This window comes from Electrona antarctica, assembly GCF_951216825.1.
Source record: "Electrona antarctica genome assembly, chromosome: 5".
Lineage (NCBI taxonomy): Eukaryota > Metazoa > Chordata > Actinopteri > Myctophiformes > Myctophidae > Electrona > Electrona antarctica.
The window spans coordinates 32,388,282-32,410,325 of record NC_136810.1 but is presented as its reverse complement, the minus strand read 5'-3'; the positions used below and the strand labels follow the sequence as shown (position 1 = coordinate 32,410,325).

Genomic DNA, 22,044 nt, shown 5'->3' with positions numbered 1-22,044 from the left:
ACACACACACACACACACACACACACACACACACACACACACACACACACACACACACACACACACACACACACACACACACACACACACACACACGCCCTTGCAGAAGCACACAGAAGTGATTTAGCTGTTCATAAACAATATCAATAGTTAAATAGCAGCCATGAATACTGGGGGCTTAAAAGGGTTTTTGTAACGCTGGGAGCAAGAGGATATATACATTTGGTTCCATTTGTACCCTCTCAGAGTTAAATGAACGCTGGTAAGTTGGCGCTGGAGGGGTCACTGAAATTGTAGCTGTTGTAGCGTATGTGCTAGCAAACACAATAAGCCCCCGAATCGGCATTTGAGTCAACAAACAAGCACAACTCAATACAAAATGTACGGATCGTAATGTAACATTAACGAGCCGCGATGCCACGATGGATAAAAACACATGGTCACACATGGTCAGTGGCCAAAGATAAAATGAAGAGCTGGATTAAGAAAATCTGTTGGTTCTGGCAATATATTTTGGCAAAATATGATTCAGTTTACAAATGTGTGCAATTTGAAACTGCGCTATAAATAAAGTGTGGGATTGCCCCCAAAAATGGGGTCAAGTTTGAGAACCCCTGCTTTAGCGGACTCTAGCTGGTTTCTGAGGTGTGAGAACCTAGTGAGATCTGGTTCTCTTACCATGAGGCCTCCATGCACGCCACTGCCTCTCAGATTGGGGGCGTACTCTGCCAGGTCAACAGACCGCAGCCATTCCATCACTCTGTGGTTGGTCCACTGGGAGACCTCAGCTGGAGAGATGTTGTTCTGGAGCCACAGAACATAGAAGGATCAGAAGCAGCTTTATTTGTCACATTACAGGTTTACAGGTGGAAACATGCACATTTTGTAGTATGTATTCTGTGAGAACCGAGAGAGGATAGAGGTCAAGTGAGAGTATAAGGGAAAGAGATATGAGGGATGATTAGTAACTTTGACAAATGAAATATGAAATGCAGTCATAATTCTGGACACATAGTTGTGTAACATAAATTTAAATAACTTCCATTCTTCAGCATTGTGGCTCTTTTGCTGAAGAAATGTTGAGGTGCAAGTATTTGCAAATTGTTCTGCAGTTTTGTGTTATTGCAGTAAACCCACCTCATCAGAGGGTCTGCGGCGTAAACAGTTGGGTTCAAAGGTGTTGAGTCGCAGCACCTGGATAGCTCGTTTGATACTGAGGTGATGCAGGACACTCCCCACTTTCAGGGAAAGCAAGTCATCCTGAGGAACACACAGAAACACAGACCGTATTCAAACAATAAGTGTGAATTAAATACAACAGTAATAGACCACTTCTACATCCGGGTACTCACTTCCATAGATCATTTTCCACCTACACCTACACTATACAGATAACATATCATTGATAATACTGCAGTGTTTCCATGATGTTTCCATGACTGGAATATGGCATATAAAAAATGAAAACACACCACATCAAGGTTTTCCAGGATGCGTGGGAAGCTGGGAATAATTGCAGTTTGAAAAGATTGCCAGAGGCTGTGAAAACTAGATTATTATCAGGGTCAGACCAGACCATTTCCAATTATATTAATTTTATACAGTCAGTACACTCTGTGCTGCCTGATGAGAGCTGACATTGGGATCACCAGACCCACCCATGTGATCTGAAGACATTTGACAGCTTTAGTTACTAGTTACTTTGTAGATTTAGATTAATATTTCCAAACCCTATTCCATAAGTCAACAATTCAAAAATAGGCGATCTACAAGCTCCCAACACATTACATTGTGACAGGTTGTGAGCTTGTAGATCTGCCATTATTCATAATTTGAGTACTTTTACTTTGGTATTGTAAGTATATTTTGATTCCAAAACGTTGTACTTTTACTCTGGTATAAAGTTTAGAATACAGATGTTTTTCTTGTATCAGAGTATTTGTATGTTATATGGTATTGCTACTGAAGTAAAACAAATAAGAGTGGTGAGTACCACTCTCAGCATTCAGCATGTCTCACTCTCTCAGCACTCAACCACTGTCATATAGTGCAGCATCCAGCATGTCTCACTCTCTCAGCACTCACCACTGTCATATAGTGCAGCATCCAGCATGTCTCTCTCTCTCAGCACTCACCACTGTCATATAGTGCAGCATTCAGCATGTCTCACTCTCTCGGCACTCACCACTGTCATATAGTGCAGCATTCAGCATGTCTCACTCTCTCGGCACTCACCACTGTCATATACATGTAGTGCAGCATCCAGCATGTCTCACTCTCTCAGCACTCAAGCACTGTCATATAGTGTAGTGCAGTATCCAGCATGTCTCACTCTCTCAGCACTCAAGCACTGTCATATAGTGTAGTGCAGTATCCAGCATGTCTCACTCTCTCAGCACTCACCACTGTCATATACATGTATTGCAGCATCCAGCATGTGTCACTCTCTCAGCACTCACCACTGTCATATAGTGCAGCAGGCGACCATCCACCCTCCCCTCATCGAACTGGGTCTTATACTGAGGCAGGCCAATGTCATCCAGCCATCCTGAAAGGTGATGGGTGTTGTTAGAGGGAAGGTAAAATGACAGTCTAATCAATGTACTAATGAAGATAATAATACAGAACTGAGATCAGCCTCCCTTTAACAGTTTTTCCCCCTCACTTGAAACCAGGAAGTCCTAAAACCAGGAAGTGAGTTCACAATAGGTGCCCTCACCAGATTTACAAAGCTTTTTTGTTTTTTGACTTATACAGAAAATAAGTTCTGCTTATGAGTGTTTCACGTATTGTTCTATGACATAAATTACCCAGTTAATATATGTGTAATAACTGTGTGATTTTTCTTTTTTTTTTTACATGTATTCATAGCGAGTGTGGTATAAAAATCTCAAAGAATTTCATAAGTCTTTGTTTACTAGTTACAGAGCTTATTTTCATGAGAACCCATGGCGGAGGTCATTTCCAGGTTGACATGCAGACTGCAGAGGCATCAAATGGGGAGACAGGGAGACACCATTTTAAAACTCTTCATCTCTGACTGGTGGTTGTTGGTACTCACTTGTCACCCAGTTGTAGTCGAGCTTCCCCTTGCCGTCTTCCTCTTCTGAGCCCAGGGCCTGCAGGGCCAACTGCAGCTTCTTTCTGTGCAGAGGGTGTTTTATGCCGAGCTCCTAAACATACACAAAGGAGAAGAGAGGAGAGTATTACACCAGACAGCCCCGGGCTAATACACACACATGGTTAGCCTAACAAGCGTTATTTCCATCCATTTCACAGACCCACTCCTCTCGATTTTGCAGCGCAGCACAAACCGAATCGCTGGCCTGGCAATGATCGCCATCAAAAGAAAAGACTAAAGAAAGACTGAGTGAATGTATAAAGCAATAAGAGAGATGGAAGATGGGAAATGTACTACAGTGTACAACCCTAGGTTGACAACCCACCCATCTCGACACTGATACCGAAATCATATTTGTTGGTGTTATTCATTCCCTCTTTTGTGACAAATAAATCTTCCTTATAAAATGTTTTTAGTTAAATAAAGTTATAAGAAGTATTTAAGTTTTAAAGACGTTCAGCCCTTCATGAGCACACATTCTATCATATAGATTTATGAAACATGAAATAAGAATCGGCCAACTGGCATCAGTCATCTTATCTGCCCACCAAGATTTCTGCACAGCTTTGTGTGTATGTCCGTTTAAGCATGGAAGTTTTCTGAAAAACCTATGTTTCTATGTCAGTGGTGCTCAACCTTTTTCATGTCAAGGAGCCCCAGAATTATCTGTATTTGGCCGCGGACCGGACCCCTATCTGAAAATATGTTGTCCCACGGACCCCCCAGAAGCAAAGATTTGATTTAAAATGAAATGTTTGCTCTGAAAGATTCGTCACATTTTCACGATTTTAGATCTGCTATTTTTCAATAGCTAAAGTATAACATAATGCTTAAAACACCAAAAGGGGTTCCCGTCCAGAATGGGTTAATGTGGCGTATGTACTGTAGTTTCCGTACCCTCTCCAGGTCATGTTGTGATGCCTGTAGCAACGTCTGTCCAGAAGAGATCCAGACCCGGCCCATGTTCACATATAAGCCAAGACCCTGCTCCTGTAGCCAGTCACACACCTGATCCTTAGACCACCGCGCAAATGGAGCATCCAGGTCACTAAGAAATACAAGGACAACGTGCAAAAACAAGGGAGGAAAAAAGGAAGAAAGAAGAGCCTGATGAAAACAGACAAAAAACGAATGAGTATTCTTGACCACATGATGAGTCAAAGCTTTCAAAGGTTTTAAAGGCAGTCCTACACTTGGTTGACCGTCACAAATATACTATATTTAGCCTTCATCTTCATAATTTAGACTCCTGAGGTGTTTGACATGTAGATAAACAACCTTTTTTTTTTTAACTTTAAGTCAGACATTGATGATAGTCTTCTTTGTTAGGTCTCTGAACCTTATGTTGAAGTGCCATATTTCCCAAACAGGCTCATGGCTCTTTTATATTGTAAGCAACTACCGTTATCCCATTTTAAGCCTTTCCAACAAAGCAAAACACATTTTTAATCTTTAAAAAGATTTTCAGAAATGTAAAAAAAATAAAGTTTTGTGAGCTTTTAATTAATTGGCCTGGACGGTTAGCTCAACCGTCTGGGCACCTAGGCTGCCAAACCAGCCGGACAGTGTGCTTGCGGGTTCGACTCCCGAGCCCGACGGCCTTTGTCGCGTGTCATTCCCCATCTCTCTCCCCCTTTCCTGTCTGACTACTGGTCCCTATCAATAAAGGCATAAAAAGCCCCCAAAAAACAAATCTTCGAGTGATTAATTAATTCATTGTATTTTTGTATGTTTGGGTTCCAGGGAAACCAAATTCCAAATGTCTCCTTTGGGTCTCATAGCTGAAGGAATGTGGGGGTGCTGTGCAGTGTGTACACAGCAGAGAGAGAGTCCACACATCACGCTGCTTTTCTTTATTCAAGGTGAATGCACACACTTACTTGTTGGCCCCCTGGAGGTCACGGGACCAACCCAGCCTGGGGCCTGCTGTGGCTCGCACTCCTCCCCGCTTGAACTCGCCTTCTGATAGGTTGTCATCCAGGTTGAATGTGGTAGACTGACTTCTTTTCAGCCTGAATATGACACATTGAAGTGTCCAGTCAGAAGAAAACTAATCTCTCTAACTGTTTACAAAAATAATCTCTCCGACATTCATATTTAACAAAAAATCTGTTTATTGGCCATGCACTAACATAACACACACACACACACACACACACACACACACACACACACACACACACACACACACACACACACACACACACACACACACACACACACACACACACACACACACACACACACACACACACACACACACACACACACACACACACACACACACACACACCAAAGTGTGAGCAGTGTGAACAATGGAAGTGTAGGTTATATACTATGAGATAAGGCATGTACATTATCATTTTCATCTACTTCTTATTCTTATAGAAAGGATCATTCATCAACATCAATCAAATATATGCTTACCTTCCAAAGAGCTTCTTAATGCCCTTGGATTTCTTCTTTCCCTCTGGGGTGGTTGGGAGTGTGTTGGTGCTGTCGCTGTTGGCCGACCTCTGAGGCATCCCGGCTAAGTCCAGATGGTCAGTACCCGGTTGGTCTGTTTCAGCTGTACAAAACAAGCAGGGCATCAGACATCAACATCAACATCAATCAGCGAGCGCCAGTGTGGGAGACATGCAGGGATCGGAAGTGATGGGAGGTGTCACTCGGGGGTCTGGAGCTGCGATCCTCAAAACACAGACCGTTGGGCATATGAGAACTCAGGTCATGGGGATGGGGTGTCAGCCGCGATACGCTGCCTGATATGCATGCATATTAAGTGAAGAACATTTAGGGACATATTAGAGCCTGTAAATGAACATTGCCGTTTCATTTGAAATTAAAGAAAGTTGGCCAAAGAGGCCAAAGGATTTTCTGCAGAGAGAGCCAAGAAAAAATAAAAATAGATTAAAAAGGGTACCCGATTGGGCAGCAATTTTACAGTTGGTAGTAATGACATAGACATGACAAAGTGTTTTGAGTAAAGACAGAAAAAATACATTACAGAAGCAAACATGCAGGCACAGACACACAAAGATAAACATACGACACGTTGTCTGTATGTTTCCCAGACCAACGGTGCTTGTTAAAAGCAATTTCACTCGGAAAAACTGCTTGTGACAAGGGGTGTGGTTGCTTCAGCTACTGCAGCTACACTGATTAGCCTAAATTATACACCGAAAAGGTTGTTGGTCGAATGAGCACTTTAGGAAAGGATGTAGATGGTCTTATTATGAGGGTGATTTCAGTAGTCTCCTGATTTACCCCCAGAGAGCTACTGCAGCCCTACCATGCCCTGCGGTCCCATACTGTACCTAGCATAGGTGCACTTGCACTCCGGCTGCGGTCTTCACGTGTTACACAAAGCACACACGACACGGCCCAACACAATAGGAACAAGATAGAGGGAAAAGATTATCAAATGGACAACAACTGGGACAGGGGGATTTAGAATGGAACATACAATTACATGTAGTCCACGCAGAAAAGGCACACACATAGACGCGAGGCATACAGTACACCACTACAGGGCAGCTTCCATAATTAAATGAGGACCACAATTTGCGTGGGCTGAAAATTACGGTCCTGGGAACACATTATGTCATGGGTGTGGCTTCAGGAAATGCTGAGAAAAAGCTGTCTGTGAAAGAAGAGAAGTCTTGAAAATGAGAAGAAGAAAATAATCACAAGCTACATTTAATATTCATATAAAATAGAACATGTGAAAAGTAAAATAATACGTAGACATTTTTGTCGCTTCAAGGTAAACTCCAAATAGTTTGTATTGACAGGTACTGTATGTTGTATGTTGTGTATGTTGTCAATGTTCATGAAAGGAACATTGACGTGTTACAGTGAATGTAAATGCAAATGATTTGCAACTATTTGCTGTATGAGGATGTGCATAAATAAGCTACACATTACACACATACGATATGAAATAAAAGCACAATGCATCCACAATAAGTGTTAATATTGTCACTGCAAAGCCATCTAGTCTCTTACCGAGGTTGGGGGTGCTGGCTGTCCTCTTGCCCCCTCGGATCTTGAAGAAGCCCTTCCCAAAGGATGAACGGGCCTTTCTTGTTCCAAAGGCATCATCGTCTGCAGGTGAGACTGAGGGTGGCAAGGTGGCAGAGGGACCCTTGGGAGGCTTTTCACTGACCTTACTGATCTCCTCACTGGCATTGTTCTGAGAGAAAGGAAAACAGTTAAGATGCATGCTGTACAACTAGATGCCAACTAGTCTGTCACGATAAGCAAACTGAGGACACTTAATTGCGTCACCTTCAGAGTGAAGGTACAGTGGTTTTGAAGACAGTGTGAAAAGAACATGATGAAAAGAATACCTACAGTTAAAAGGAATGTTTTAGTAGAACTGGACAGCTTGCTTTCATTACTGGCCAAGCTCACACAGATTCAAAATGACATAATAGAATAGTGTTATGTCTCATTTATACTTGGTTGTGCATTCGTGTCACGCACTAAAAAAAACAGCCTTCAAGTTCACTACACGTTGCACCACTGTTAGCTTGCAGATCTGCAATCTTATAAAACAGGCCTTATTGCCAACTTAATGAGTAACAGGTGGACACTTTCAGAATGGAAATGCATTCAAGTATCCCTTATTTGTAAATGTATACACTCAAACATTACATGTACACTCAGGATTTTACTGTGAACAAAGTATTTTACCTTTTCACTAGTGATGCTATCCAAGGGGTCCTGGCTGCCAGCCTTGGTGGTGTCTGGAGTGCTGCAATGACAATAGACCACCACTGAGCACAATGCACGCTTCAGTCAGGAGGACAATCTGTCAGTCTCCAAATTGCCTCGGGGGAAAGTTGCGAGTGGGTGAGATCCAGAGCTACACGCTCTGACACGCTCCTTCACACATACTCGTGTAACATAAATGTGGGCTCAGGGGACAATTCCTCACTCTCTGCACGACTGCAGGGAATGGACAGGACAAGCATTGGCTTGCAGCATAGACAAGCTGCGAGCTACAGTCAGTACAATTTATATATAAACACAAAATAATGAGAAGTTCCTCTCATCAGTAGTTTTAGATTAGATTTGTCATTAACCAGATTTGGGTAACTGTGTGCCTGATTTTAATACAAATGATATTGCTGTGGTCTACGTCTTGTCTTCATTAGACATTATAGGCTACAGCGGAAAGTCAGGACAGATAATGATCAGACAGAGAACAAAGGTGGGAAATGGCCTCTAGGGATGGTCTGCTACAACCACACATTTTCTTTTTACTTAAATAATAATAATAAAAAAATAACCTGTTTTGTTCCAATGGATCTGCTGGAACCTGTTCCGATACCCCATCTGTATCAGAGCTGGACTTGGCAGAGGGGCTGGGAGTGGGCGAGGGCACGTCAATCATTCCACTGAGGCTGTCCAGCTGAACAAGGATCAGAGTGAAAACACAGGAAGGCAATATATTATTAACAACTCCAGAATGTTGCATCACGTCTTGTCAACTCCTATACAGCGGCTTAGTGATAAACTGCCCTTGGGGCACAATTAGACAGCAGTTAAACACCAAAAATCATAGAAGATGGACACAAGGTGCCATTAAATTAATTAGATTCAGTTCACACATTTGCTTTAACACCTTTTTCCATACTCTGTTGATTTTACACCAGTACTTTCTCCAGAAACATAGCATAGATAACATGCAGTGCAATCAGACTATTAAAGAAATCGCATTAGCTCTCACATTCCTCCTTGCAATCTGAAACAGTTCACTTACGCAAACGTGAATAAGTCTCTTGCAAAGCTGGCAGTGTGTCTGAGTGTGAGAGCCAAGACAATCAATGATGTCACCAAAACACTATCTGGATTGATTCGACTATCAATGACCAGGAGAGCTAACTTTATGGACATCATGCTGGAAGGGAAACAGGTACGGTTACGGTACGGTTCCATCTCGCCCCCACTTTCCACTGACCTCACACCGACCGCTCGGTGCGGCGATTCTTTATTTTGTTTTACTGAGCGGTTAGAAATACGTTTAGGGTTAGGAATAGTTTTACTGGGGTTAAGTTTAGGAATAGGGTTAGGTTTAACCGTTTAAGCATAATTTACTTAGGTTACTTTAGGAATACCAGGCCGCACAGTTCCGACGGCTGTACGCCCGAGGCGAGTTGGTAAAGGGGCGAGTTGTTTGGTATTCGCTGGAACAGAGTGTGATTTAGGTCACAGGTGCCTGATTTTTGTTACTTTATTAACAGTGAAAAGAAAAAAAGAAACTCCAATTACAGTATATGATAGATCAATGTTGGAAAACTTTAGAACGACCGATTGCTGCCGTGATAGTTCTCCCTGGCTATATTTGTGGACTGATTGCTCCGATTTTGACCAACTGCTCTCCCGGCAGGGTGGGAGTTTTCTTCATCTAAAGTCTGATACTGTGACATAATGTGCTACACCTGTGTTACCTCATCTGGGCTCTTCTCTCTCACTTCCACAACACCAGCAACTTCAGGCGGTTCAGTCTCCGCGGCGACAGGGTTGAAAGTCGACATGGAGATGAGACTGTCACTGTGACTCTCATCACTCTCACCATCTTTGGCTTTCTCTGGATTGGAAAAAGAAAAGAAAATTCAACCCACAGAGGAAATTTGAGGCTATGCTCAATGTGGGTCACTGAGAGTTTAAATACACAACGGAATCAGACATTGATCCTTTGAATACATAAAGGAGCCTCTGCCTCAACTGAGCCAGTGACCGAAAATCTAAGTAGTTTAACCTTTCTTTCCTTGCACAGACATCACCATCTCCTGGACCTTTTTGTAGCGCAGCAGCGACTGCTTCAGCTCTTCGATCTTGCGATCCTGTGGATGAAGAGGCAATGGGATGGTGGAGAGGTTGCTTGACAGCAGAGCAGATTCAGCGCCAAGCGCTGAACTAAATGTGAATAAAGCGTGGAAAAATAACCTGGGCCACTTACCTTCTCCTCATTGGCTACCATAAGCGATTCAACTGCCTTTTTCATTCTCTGCACTTCCACATCTAGTGATGAGAAGACAAGCATTTCAGACACTTTCCATCATGCACAGCTCTTTAGAAGATCATTAAAGAGTATGCATCCAAATGATCCAACATTAGCAACCCTGGCCTGGAGAACAATGGTTTAGCTTTCAGTAGTGACCATTTAAATCATCAAAGTTTACTTTTAAATGGTCACTTTCTTATATTTTCTACAACTAAAGTATCTTTTTAAGAATAGGGTTTTCAAAATAACATACATTTATTATGGGTGCAGAGTGGCTAAGTTTGTGCAACAGAGTCACGTGCAGTAAATGAAAACGCTCTACCATCATGAAAACCCTGAAGTATGTTGCAGAGACTACAGATCATAGCTCTCACAATAATGTTATGTTATGTTATGTTATGTTAGCTAGCATGGCACACTGGGTGCTGATGTAAGGAGGGAACGTTTAGAGAAGTGAGAGGCAAGTATAAGGAGAGTTGTTCAGGGGTACAGTACAAGAGGTGATTATTGTGAGGGTGGGGTGCACAGCCTGCACGGGTGACAGGGAGGAGCAAGACAGTGGATGACACAGTAAAACCATTCATTCTTAATTTTCTGTTTGAAAAACAAAAAGCGAACATTCCTTGTTGATGTTTCAGATTGGGAACATTTGACATGACAATAAGAGTTTGGGATTCAGTCTCCTTAGTGCTGCCTAATAATGCCTAATTTATACTTTGTGACACAACAGTGCCAAAAATAACTGATTTTCAAGCTTTAAATTAAGTATGACAAAGTATAAATTATGCTTAACAGAGGCACTATTTTGAAACAGTGAGGTGGAGCACTGGGCCTCCATAGACAGTCAGTTATTAGCACTCCAATGGGTTATAATGGACAAGCAGGGGTTCAGGTGGCTCATGCCCAAACATGCAAACAGGGGACAGATGATGAGGTGCAACAATAAACAGGCAGGCATTAAAACCGCCCTTACGTTTCTCTTTCAGCCTCTTTTTAAGAGTTTCATCTGGATGAGAGACTAAACAGGACAGAGGAGTTATGAAACAAAAAACTATTGGCAGGTTTCTGGAGGATTTCCCACCAGTCTGATCTGTAAACATGCCTGACTTGTTTTCATTAACACAACAATATTCATTCACTATATCTTTAACCACTTAAACCCTATGTAATGTATTGACATGCGCGCCCCCCCCCCCCCCCCCCCCCCCCCCCCATGGGTCTATCAGGCCCCACAATGCTCTCCTCTACACCAATATTTTTTGGCAAAGATCGCCAATCTACAATCTCACAATACATAGTGTTGCGATGTGTTGTGAGCTTGTGGATCTGCTATTTTTGCTGCCCCAGAAGAGGGACACTAGGACTTAAGTGGTTAAGTCTTTTAATTTACTTTTGTGAAAATACATTGAGTTTAATCAAGTGCTGAGATTTTTTTCTTCTTCAGGCAAAGACACCTCTGGTGAGCCCACCTCTGTCTGTGCCGTCTGTACTGCTGGAGGTAAGGGCTTTGAAGCACGTCTCGTCCTGTAGTCTCCTCAACTCTCCGTCCCTGCCCTCCAGCTGCCTTCTCAGCATGGCCAGCTCCTCCTGTTAAACACAGGACACAGAAAACATCAGGCCTGATGCAAGCAACCCCCAACCCCACTCCCACTCCCACACACACACACTCAATCATTCACCACTACAAACAAACCACAACACAAACATTTGAAGGATGCCGACATGGCAGCGTGTGGTCTGGTCGCACCTGGCCTGTTTGGGAAGGGTGTGGGCTGTGGGGCAGGGATGGGTCAGCTAGTGCTGATATCTGGGAGAGGGGCTGACGTTTCAACGAGTACGAGAGCCATTATGCAATACACAGTACACGGTTAAGCAACCGGGATGCGATCAAGCATGGGGACATTCACATTCAAAAGTAAAAGAAAACAGATTTCTTATAAAACGAAACAAAATAAATTCTTCATCCGTAGGACAAGGTGAAACAAACAGGAGAAACAGCAAAAACACACTGAACTGAACTCTTGCCAAAAGAGGGCAGAAAAGCCCCAAATTAAAGCATACCTGTGGTTTGAAGGATGGAGCCCAAAGGAAGTGGGATTTCTTTTTAGCACACTTGATCTTTTCTTTTGACTCAACCCCCAAATAAAACATGGACTGATTTCATGTTATTTATTTATTTTACAAAAGTGACATTTGATATTTCCTTCTAGGGGCGAAAAGGCAATGAAAAACAACAACAGAAAACAGACACTGCACACCAGTTTAACATTCCTTTGAAAAAAGAAAATCGGGGGGGGGGGGGGGGGGGGGGGGGGGGGAAACAGAAGCCAAGGTGGACAAAAACATAAAATAAGGCAAGCACAACAGGAACCCTGAGGGAAGCCAACCTTCATAGCCTGGAGGTTGTGCTCCTTCCTCTGTTTCTCATACTGCATCTGGCCCATTTTGATTTTCAGGCTAGAAAGCTTAGCCATTACAGACTAGCAGTAGAGAGTTCAACCAGAGAAGAGAGAGAAAATAGAGATGTGACAAAGATATGTTTATGAGACGACGGTGAGAAAGAGGGAAACCTGAGACTCAAGTCAAAGAGAGAAATAGAAAATAGAAAAACAGACCACATTCCGAATCCATTTTAGGATAACAAAAAGGAAATCAATGGAAACAATAAATACTTCATATCTTCATTTACAGTTGGAGGCCATCGATATTGTCTTTTTCTTTTTGCTGAGGTTTGCGTGATCTGCGCAAAACCCCTTTTGGTGTTTTAAACATTATGTTATAATTTAGCTATTGAAAAATAGCAGATCTACAAGCTCATAGCGTGCCACCGAGTGGCGCGCTACGAGCTTGTAGGTCTGCTATTTTTGAAAAATCGTGAAAATATGTATTTCAGAAAACTGGAGGATTTAGAAGGATTTTTTAAAATGTTGAGGTCAGGCCTAAATGGGTCAAATGATAAGGGACAATATCGGTGGCACCCAACTGTATGACTATGGTGATTGTATTTGTAGAGCACTGCATGTAATCTGGGAATATGATGAACCACCAACTGACTCACCTTTGTAGATTTGAGTTTCTTTTCATACTGTATTCTTTCACTATCCATCTCTGTCAGTCTGTACCGTAGTTCATTAATTTCAAGAATCAGGTCCTGAAAGCAGAAAGACTGTATCACAGAGAGACACCCGGAGGACAAAATGCAGCACAGAAATGTGTCGTAACATACACCAGATAGCTACTGACATATAGCCAGCACATGGATGATTTAATCCATAGCAGTTCTCATGAGTCTGTAAGCCTACAATCCACGCTTTAACAGGCCAGAGAGGACATGGTTTTCCACTGGCATCTTTCACCATCGACCGGCACCATACCATTTTCATCTAATTTCATTGAGGATGTTTTTTTGTTTTTTTTAAAAATCAGATTGATTGAGTAAACTGAACTGAATACAATATTACAGCCAGAGGAGCATGGATATAAGAATCTGTATTATTTGCTTGTAAATTAAGCAAACCCGAGGCAACCTATACAGTACATTGAGTTATGCAGACGATCTGAAAGGTACTCTATAAAAAGTAATTTCCACAACCCTCAAGAACATTATAACCAAACATCCATGACTGATAAACCAGGAACCACGTAGCTTTGACAATGGCAGTGACTTAATAACAGTATTATAGTGTCCTCTGGAAGGACACTATAATACAATAATTTCCTTGGATATGAGAATTCCCGAAGCAGCTGTACAGATCAGATGAGATGAAGGGAAGCTGCTGGTGTATGGGGGGTGGGGTGGTGGAGGGATGTGGAGGGGGCGTTCAGCGTACCCTGAGGCACGGACAGCAGCCCGTTGTTCCAGGGGACTGGGACACACGGCTGCACTGCTACAACAACAATGATGTGTTTGAAAGCTGCCCAAGTGCTCTGCACGCTTCAGCTGGCTCAGGAAATTATCTCTACACGAGATTGACATCTCTTTTTCTTTTTTACAGTTCTTCTCTTTTCTTTTTTGCATGGAATTCAAGCTAAAAATACAATCTCATGTTATCAAAAACAAACAAGCCACAGGATCTTATGCACCACAGCTGTGTTCATCACATCCTGCAAAACAAACAGTGAAGTCATACACACACGCACACTAGCTATCCCACTAGAGGCTGACATTTCCTTGAAATCCAACAATCACTTTTCTCATTCAACACACAGCTGCTTTGAAACACATGATGGCACAAGGCTTCCCTCCTCCACACAGGTGCACGGCAAAAATAATGTGCTTTGAGTGTTTTAGTGTGTGTGTGTGTGTGTGTGTGTGTGTGTGTGTGTGTGTGTGTGTGTGTGTGTGTGTGTGTGTGTGTGTGTGTGTGTGTGTGTGTGTGTGTGTGTGTATGTATGTGTGTGTGTGTGTGTGTGAGTGAGTGAGTGAGGGGGGGGGGGGACTGTGTGTTTAGCAAGGAAAGGGGGGAAGCGGGGGAAACCTAAAGAGACAATGAAAATTCCTGAGGATTTAGCACAGCATACCTCACTGTCTCTGAACCTGTCATCAAAGTCCACTCTGTCCTTCTCCATGGCATTGAGCTTCAGCTTTAGGTTGGACACCTCAGACATCAAGTCTAGCTTCTGGGTCTCTAAGGCCGATCTGCATAACAGTTCCTGCAGTGGTGCAGAAAATGTAAAACACACACCTAGTACTCAAAGGACCATACCGGTGGTCTGGCATGTTTATCTCAATCGACCACGATTCACTACATATTACTGTCGACCATTTCCACATCAACTTGCAGAGACTTCGAACATGCTTGAGGTAGTGATCTAACACACAAAATGTTATTGTGCCATTATATTTGGTTAAAGTTATCACAGTCAGATTGATTTGAAAAGTTGTGGTTAGGGAACAGTCAAAATAATGATTTATGAATTAAATTCATATGCCCATAACTTCTTAACTACGCAATGATATCTAGCCAGTAAAAGATTTATAACGATGCAGAAAATATAAAAAATACGTTAAATCAAACCCATTAACAGAAGAATATCTACTGTATGTACTGTATGCACGTCGCAATATTATGTCTGAAGCTGTGAATAGTAATAATGCATTGTCAGTGGTATAGACACATACATAGTAAAAATCCTGAGTGTAAAATTAACACTTGACAGTGTACAGTACCTGTTGCAGCATCTCCTCAGTGGCATTGAGTTTCTCCCTGTGCTCCTCCAGACACATGTCCAGGTCCCTGATCTTCTCCCCCTGAGCTTCCACCTGGTCTGTCAGCACACTCACCTGGACAGCACCAAAACCTCAATATTATCTTTTCAAGTTAAATGTAGTTTATAGTTTACTTTTTATGTATAGTAAAAAGTCTCAAGCAAAAACGGGACTGCTGAAAGCTACCTGAAGCACCAGTGATTCTTTATCACTCTCTAGTCTGGAGAGTCTTTCCTGGTAGTGGTGGTCTCCCCCGCTCAGCGAGAGGTGCCCGTTGGACTACAGGGAGAAAAGAGAAGAATGAAATTAATTTAAACAATTGATATTGATCCACACAGTCTGCTTGGATGGGGTATAATATATACACAGTATGGCATGATAGTGGCAAAGAAGCCATAATGCATGTTCCAGTCAACAATAATTCCTGTGGCATCTCAATAAATCAGTCAGATGAACCTTAAAGGAGTTTTTATGTATAGTAAAATGAGGTTGTTGATGCCTTGAAATTATGGAGATGTTTTCGTCGCATTTCTAAGCCACTAATTTGATGAGCGGCGGAGTCTCAAAAAGTCTCCTACCAAAGAGTCTACTATCTCCATGAGTTCACGGAGTGTGTAATTGATAGAAAATAAGTAATTTCTTGGATGAACAACTCCTTTAATGTTTCACTGCCCGATAGTAATCCTACATGAAAGCCTTCTCATGATGCTATGACTGATTTATTCTCCACCAGCAGCACCGTACATGGCTGAGAAGGCGGCCTGCTTACAGACTAGAGTTCTGTGCACATTACACATAAACTCTGGCATTTGCCTGGCAGTCAGCCCATTGTTCTCCCAGACAGCATGCTGGTTCCCAGGACATGAGTGTGCTTCTCACTCTCAGAGCACCCTTGCAGTGACACCTGCAATTCATCTCTCATTCCCAGGCCGCTCGGCAGAGAATACCAGTGATGTTCTTGCTTAGCAAACAAAATGGTTGCCTACTTGGGTGTAATATTTGGCACTGCCCTTCTTCTTCACTTGTTGGGTTGCAATGTGGTATTGAGTGGGCTAAATTGAGCTGCAAGACAGATGTGCTAAAGCTTGTTTGCATTCCGAGCACATTTTCTCCCCTATCATCACAGGGAAACGTATTTCACCAAATGCTCTTGTCTGCTTGCAAAACTTTACTGCAATTCAACACTGGAACAGTATATTTTCTTCACTAATAGACAAAAATAGATTTGCAATCCTAGCAAGTGAACCACCATGCGTGATGTATTTCATCCAATTACTTTTTCCAGTATACATTATTTATTTCTCAAAATTGTACATGCTTAAAATAAGTACTATAAAAATATTATTTGCATTTGTATTAAATATTGTATTCATGTTATTAATACTACCATTGTAAATGTTCACATTATGCTCATTCATTGCATATGTCTTTTCACAGGGGAAGTTGTTGCCAATAAAAAGGGAAATCCACCACATGCAAAGTAATTCTACATTTAGAGAGTAAACAAGTCCTCTAAATCTTCACGCAGCAACGCAAGATCCCTATATTTACACATTACACAGAGGAAGAAGACAACAGTAATGTGACAAAAAAATACTCGGAAGCTGAAACTTTATTAAACAGCAATGTGGATTCAAACCCCTAGACTCTGTGGATGTGGGCAGGCACTGTGTGACGAGCGCATGACATGCATGTGTTAAATCTCTATCAGCGTGAGTGTTTGTTTTTCTCACCAGGTGGCCCTGCAGCCATTCAACCAGACTATCGGCGGTGGAGTCTGGGATTTGACAACGTAGACCTTCCCTCTCCTCTGTGTCCATCACCTCCAGAACGCTCCTCAGGTCCTCTAGAAGGTGAAGTGCCCGCAGGCTCCCCATGAAGGGAGAGGTGGGCGACTGGCAGTCAAACAGGCCATTGGAGTAGTCCAGAGCCTTGGAACCTTGACAGCAAGAAGGACAACAGGTGGAGGGTGAGGCACAGGAATGAGAACGAGACAGGTAGGTACCACATCTGCCTACAGTGGATTGATCCACTTTCATCATACAGTGATGTCACAACACACTGTGAGCTTGTAGATTGTCACATGACAATGGGATGAAGTGGTCAATGTGTGTGAACCACTACACTGGGGTGCAGCTAAGAAAGAATGCGAGCTGGTGTGTTGGCTCTAGGTAGAATCAGGTCTATCTACGGCTATGCCCCCTTCATGTTTATATTCATACGGAAGCCATGTTGCTCTTACATCATACTCTCTGGGGCTTAGGAAACCCCTGAGAATAACGGTAAATTAACCACTATATACCCTACATACTGTGTTTTCTATGATAATGATTATGATAGTGTTACAGTATGAGAGAGACAGAGAGATGGAGAAGGACATGCAGCAAAGAGCCTCAGATCGGATTTGAACCCGGGCCGGCTTCCTAAGGACTGAGCCTTAATACCATAGGGCCCCAGGGGGGCTACAGCACTGGTTCCCACCTTTTTTAGCTCAGGGCCCAAAAGAGAGATTAGCCTGGGACACAAACTAGTGAAAACAACAGATCTACAAGTGCACAACGGGTCACTTCGTGCCCCGTTGCGCACTTGTAGATCGGCTTAGCTATGTTCACTACTTTTTACAAATGGGTCCCGACCCACAGTTTGGGAACCAGTGATCTACTCTACCTTTTCCCTCTTTATACAAATCCTCTTTGCTGAAAATAGCAGATTTACAAGCTCACAGTCACGCCTTGAGTTGTGAGCTCAACACCAGTGAATAATCCTACAAATTTAACACAGCGCTTTGAATGGGACTCAGTTGGCCACATGGCCACAAGCAACCAAGCCTAAATGAGGACAGAATAAATGCTAAAGCCTATCCAAACGTGGACCTCAGGACATCATGTCTTCTGATGGCTGATGAAAATGTCAGGTCTATGACAGACAAATAGCATTACCCTGGGTCCAGTTGCTGCAGACTACTTGCTTCAACACAATCTGAACTTATTACAGGTTTTTAGATCTGACAACATAAACTGAAATCTGTACAGTTAACATCCTCACAGTGCGATTTAACAGCTGGAGAACAACAGCACAAATCTCCTAGTGGGCGTTCCTGCTGTCATTACCCATGTCCTCGTATAGGTGATATGGAAGGTAAACAAAGCAACACAATTTCATTGGCTATCACCCGCTATCGCCGGACTATAGTCCAAAAGATAAAATATGTTCATGTTTTCGGGAGACGTTCCTCTGCCCACATTTCGACTATCGCCTCTTTGCCTGCTATTGCCGGGTCCCATAGACAAATAACGCACTCCCGGAAAATACACCAGGCTGTCGCCCACTGTTAAAATGCACTGTCAGTGTTCATTTATCCAATCAAATGATCCATTTGGTTACATTTTGTAACCTTTACCTGCTATAATGCCATCCATTTGCTCCAGGGCAGCTGCCAACATGTCACTGGCGTCTGACATCATCTTGAATCACTGAGTCACCTAGGATGGGAAAGGGCAAAGAAAGAAATGAATCACACAAGACTGCATTTTAGCTATATAAATATTTACTTGAAATTCTTCCCAAACTCCAGTAAGGGACAACTTGTCCCTATAGGACTGCACAAGTAATCCAAAGCAATCTTTTTTTACTCTCTCTCTCTCTTTTTGAGTAGGAACAGGAACAGAAGGAACAGCACGTACCTGTCCCTATGTTTAGAGTACCAGTAGGGGCAAAAGTGGTGCTGTTGTGCTAGAAACAGAGAGAGAGAGATAGTGTTGCACTGTTGCCTGCTAATTACAGAGAGAGAGAGAGAGAGAGAGAGGTGTTTGCTAAATGCTAATTCCCCCACACGGTAACTCTGTCATTTCTCGACCGTTTCGGACACGGGCCGGCTCGCCGGAACCGGGCTGGCACACGTTCCTATGGGTCTGGAAGTTCCGGGGACCCACCGGGGACCCCCACACAGAGTTGCACCACTCAGTTCACACGGGTGTGCTTTTTTTGAACATGAAGTATGTAAACAAAGTATGTATACAAACCAATTACCACAGGCATTAAAGGGCCACTTCACCCTTTTTGAGATGTTTAGGACACAAGAAACACTTTCCTGGGGGTTTTACATGTGTAATATGTGTTTTTAGATATTTTATGTTAATGACCAAAATTTGTCACGAGAATGTGGTCTCACTTCCTTCCTGGACTACAAGTCACAGCTCCACGCAGCCTCCATCCCGCTCCACAAGGAGGGGAGGTGCACCAAAGCATTATGGTCATTGTAGGAATTCAGCAATCCAGTCAAACCCTAGTGGCCTAGGAACACACAGACTTCATTATTTTTCTGGCCATGGGGTGCAAATTTCAAATTGTGCTACTGTTATCTACTACAAATACTATTAACATTGAGTGACTGCAGTTTCTTCCAGCGGTGAAATGTCCCTTTAACCCATTTTGGGCGGGAACCCTTTTTGGTGTTGTAAGCATTATGTTATGCTTTAGCTATTTAAAAATAGCAGATCTACAAGCTCATAGCGTGGCACCGAGGGCCGCGCTATGAACTTGTATAGGTCTGCTATTTTTGAAAAATTGTGAAAATGTGGCACACATCTTTGAATATATTCTTTCAGAGCGGACGTTTTTAACTCAAATCTTTGCTTCTGGAACAACATATTTTCACATGGGGGTCGGCGGCCAATTACCTATATTTTTGGGGGTCCTTGACATGAATATGTTTGAGAACCACTGACATAGAAACATAGGGTTTTCATAAAACATGATTAATTTAATAGGTCAACGAGACGTGTGTAACTACCAACTATAATAGACAGCCTCTAGTCTAGTTCATGGAGGTGATGTGTAACCAAGGTCAAAACATGACCTGAAGTAATTTTTATGCACAATGCAGGGCTACACTACACTGTGGCAAAGGGACACAGGGAATGAAACATTTGAAATTATAAAAAGCTCACTGTTTATTTTGTGTTTCCTATTTAATTGACTGAACATTCAGAAATCATGCCACCACTGTCTTTTGCTGTACTTGTTGTGGGTATACTAATATCAAGGCCCAAAGAAGAAGCAAAGAATGAAAAGCAAGGTCATGCAACAAGAAGGAAATAACACCAAGATTGTTATGACTTCAAACCGTGACAGCCCGGTGCACTGATAATCAAAGTTTAGGCTGCCCGAAGAATGAAACACTAGGGATGGTCTGATTGTATGTCACGAGTCGCATATACTGTAGCTTAGGTATCAGAAATGGTCTGACTTGTAGTATATCTCATATAACCGAGGTATCAGGAATGTGAGTAGTGGACCGACATTCCTTAATATGCTTTCTTCGCGGTGACATAGGAACACCCTTGCATAATCAGATTAAGCACTGTACTGAAGAATAACTCTTAAAATGCTATCCAGAGCAGCAGAAATTAATTTTGGCTGAGTGCAGCTTTTGACAAATAAGTGAGGCTCTGTACCCAAGAATTAGGCCACCACTGCAAAGCATTAGTTGTCGTTTGTGCCTAAATACAGAGTTAAGTCAGATCGCATCCTTGGCCTCTTATTGCTATTGATTGTAAAACAAGGTGAAATGGATATTGTAACTGCAAGCAAAAAAGTGGCGCCAAAAACTGCTCATATTATTGTTTTAACTGCAACACATTCACATTTGTTTCCGTTGTCTGTGTGTATGGAATTAAATCAATGTGCTCAAAAACTAATATGGAGCAAATGAGTTGAACCATTCAAGACACCATCACATTTCAAATCTGGGTATGAGATGTGACAACGACAACATATTGACCCAGTTTGTGCTCAGGCATCCTCTTTCAGATTTGGATCATTGGACAACACATTTTGGAATATCAATTAGGCCATTTACCTCAAGTATTGGCACAATGTTGGCTAACAGCAGACAGGACACTGCATGCTCTGTTGGGAGTTGAGTGAAGATTCATTTCAGCGGCCCAATTCTGGACATCAGCCCAAACAACACAGCAATGCCTTTCTCTAAGAGTCTAATCAAAAGACTGTGTTGTATATTCATAGTAAGCACAAATGTGCCTGTGCGTGAATCCACACACACACACACACACACACACACACACACACACACACACACACACACACACACACACACACACACACACACACACACACACACACACACACACACACACACACACACACACACACACACACACACACACACACACACACACACACACACACACACACACACACACACCTCTCTAATCAGCTACCTCACATCCTGGGAGGGTGCAACACTGGAACATGGCATCATTTTCAAATCTTTATGGAAACCACCCACCCACCTAGCACTGTCATTTCAGCATTCTTGTGGTCAGACCCTCCATTTTTTGGAAAGTAAGCATGCATGAAAACAGCAGGATTTTCACAGCTTACAGCAGGATGGAACAAGATGAGGACCAGTTAGTGTGCAGTCTGTGCACAGTTGTTCCATGGTGAAGGCACTCAGATGGGAACAAGCTGCTCAAAGCTATCTGCTGATATGAGCTCCGACTGACATTTTCAAAGAAGCATACAAAATTACTGTGCCTACTGCCTAGGTATATCTAGCTTATCTCAAACATGTTTGATTAGGAGATATATGCCCATACTGTATATAGCCAGAATCACAGATCCAACTGCTATGACCATATGGAGTCCGGTTATGCGCATATATTGACACCAGGGATC

General features: G+C 42.6%; 1 protein-coding gene across 3 annotated transcripts in view; it reads right to left on the bottom strand.

The window, feature by feature from the left end:
- The window catches only part of ppfibp1b (PPFIA binding protein 1b), a 30,501-nt gene that overhangs the window by 3,019 nt on the left and 5,438 nt on the right, over positions 1-22,044 (bottom strand). Inside the window, exons 2-23 of one of the 3 annotated variants that reach the window (XM_079502168.1) lie at positions 18,746-18,827; positions 17,079-17,284; positions 15,532-15,624; positions 15,307-15,420; positions 14,658-14,789; positions 13,195-13,287; positions 11,606-11,723; positions 11,110-11,154; positions 10,092-10,153; positions 9,891-9,975; positions 9,580-9,719; positions 8,419-8,540; positions 7,820-7,880; positions 7,130-7,316; positions 6,439-6,471; positions 5,549-5,690; positions 5,002-5,133; positions 4,019-4,169; positions 3,062-3,173; positions 2,460-2,548; positions 1,138-1,260; positions 679-804 (exon numbers count right to left, since the gene is read on the bottom strand). In XM_079502168.1, the coding sequence (XP_079358294.1) occupies positions 679-804; positions 1,138-1,260; positions 2,460-2,548; positions 3,062-3,173; positions 4,019-4,169; positions 5,002-5,133; positions 5,549-5,690; positions 6,439-6,471; positions 7,130-7,316; positions 7,820-7,880; positions 8,419-8,540; positions 9,580-9,719; positions 9,891-9,975; positions 10,092-10,153; positions 11,110-11,154; positions 11,606-11,723; positions 13,195-13,287; positions 14,658-14,789; positions 15,307-15,420; positions 15,532-15,624; positions 17,079-17,284; positions 18,746-18,809 (2,430 nt within the window). In that variant the 5' untranslated portion in view covers positions 18,810-18,827. The remainder of the gene's footprint in view (positions 1-678; positions 805-1,137; positions 1,261-2,459; positions 2,549-3,061; positions 3,174-4,018; positions 4,170-5,001; positions 5,134-5,548; positions 5,691-6,438; positions 6,472-7,129; positions 7,317-7,819; positions 7,881-8,418; positions 8,541-9,579; positions 9,720-9,890; positions 9,976-10,091; positions 10,154-11,109; positions 11,155-11,605; positions 11,724-13,194; positions 13,288-14,657; positions 14,790-15,306; positions 15,421-15,531; positions 15,625-17,078; positions 17,285-18,745; positions 18,828-22,044) is intronic. The other 2 variants (XM_079502169.1, XM_079502170.1) reach the window with 2 other exon arrangements.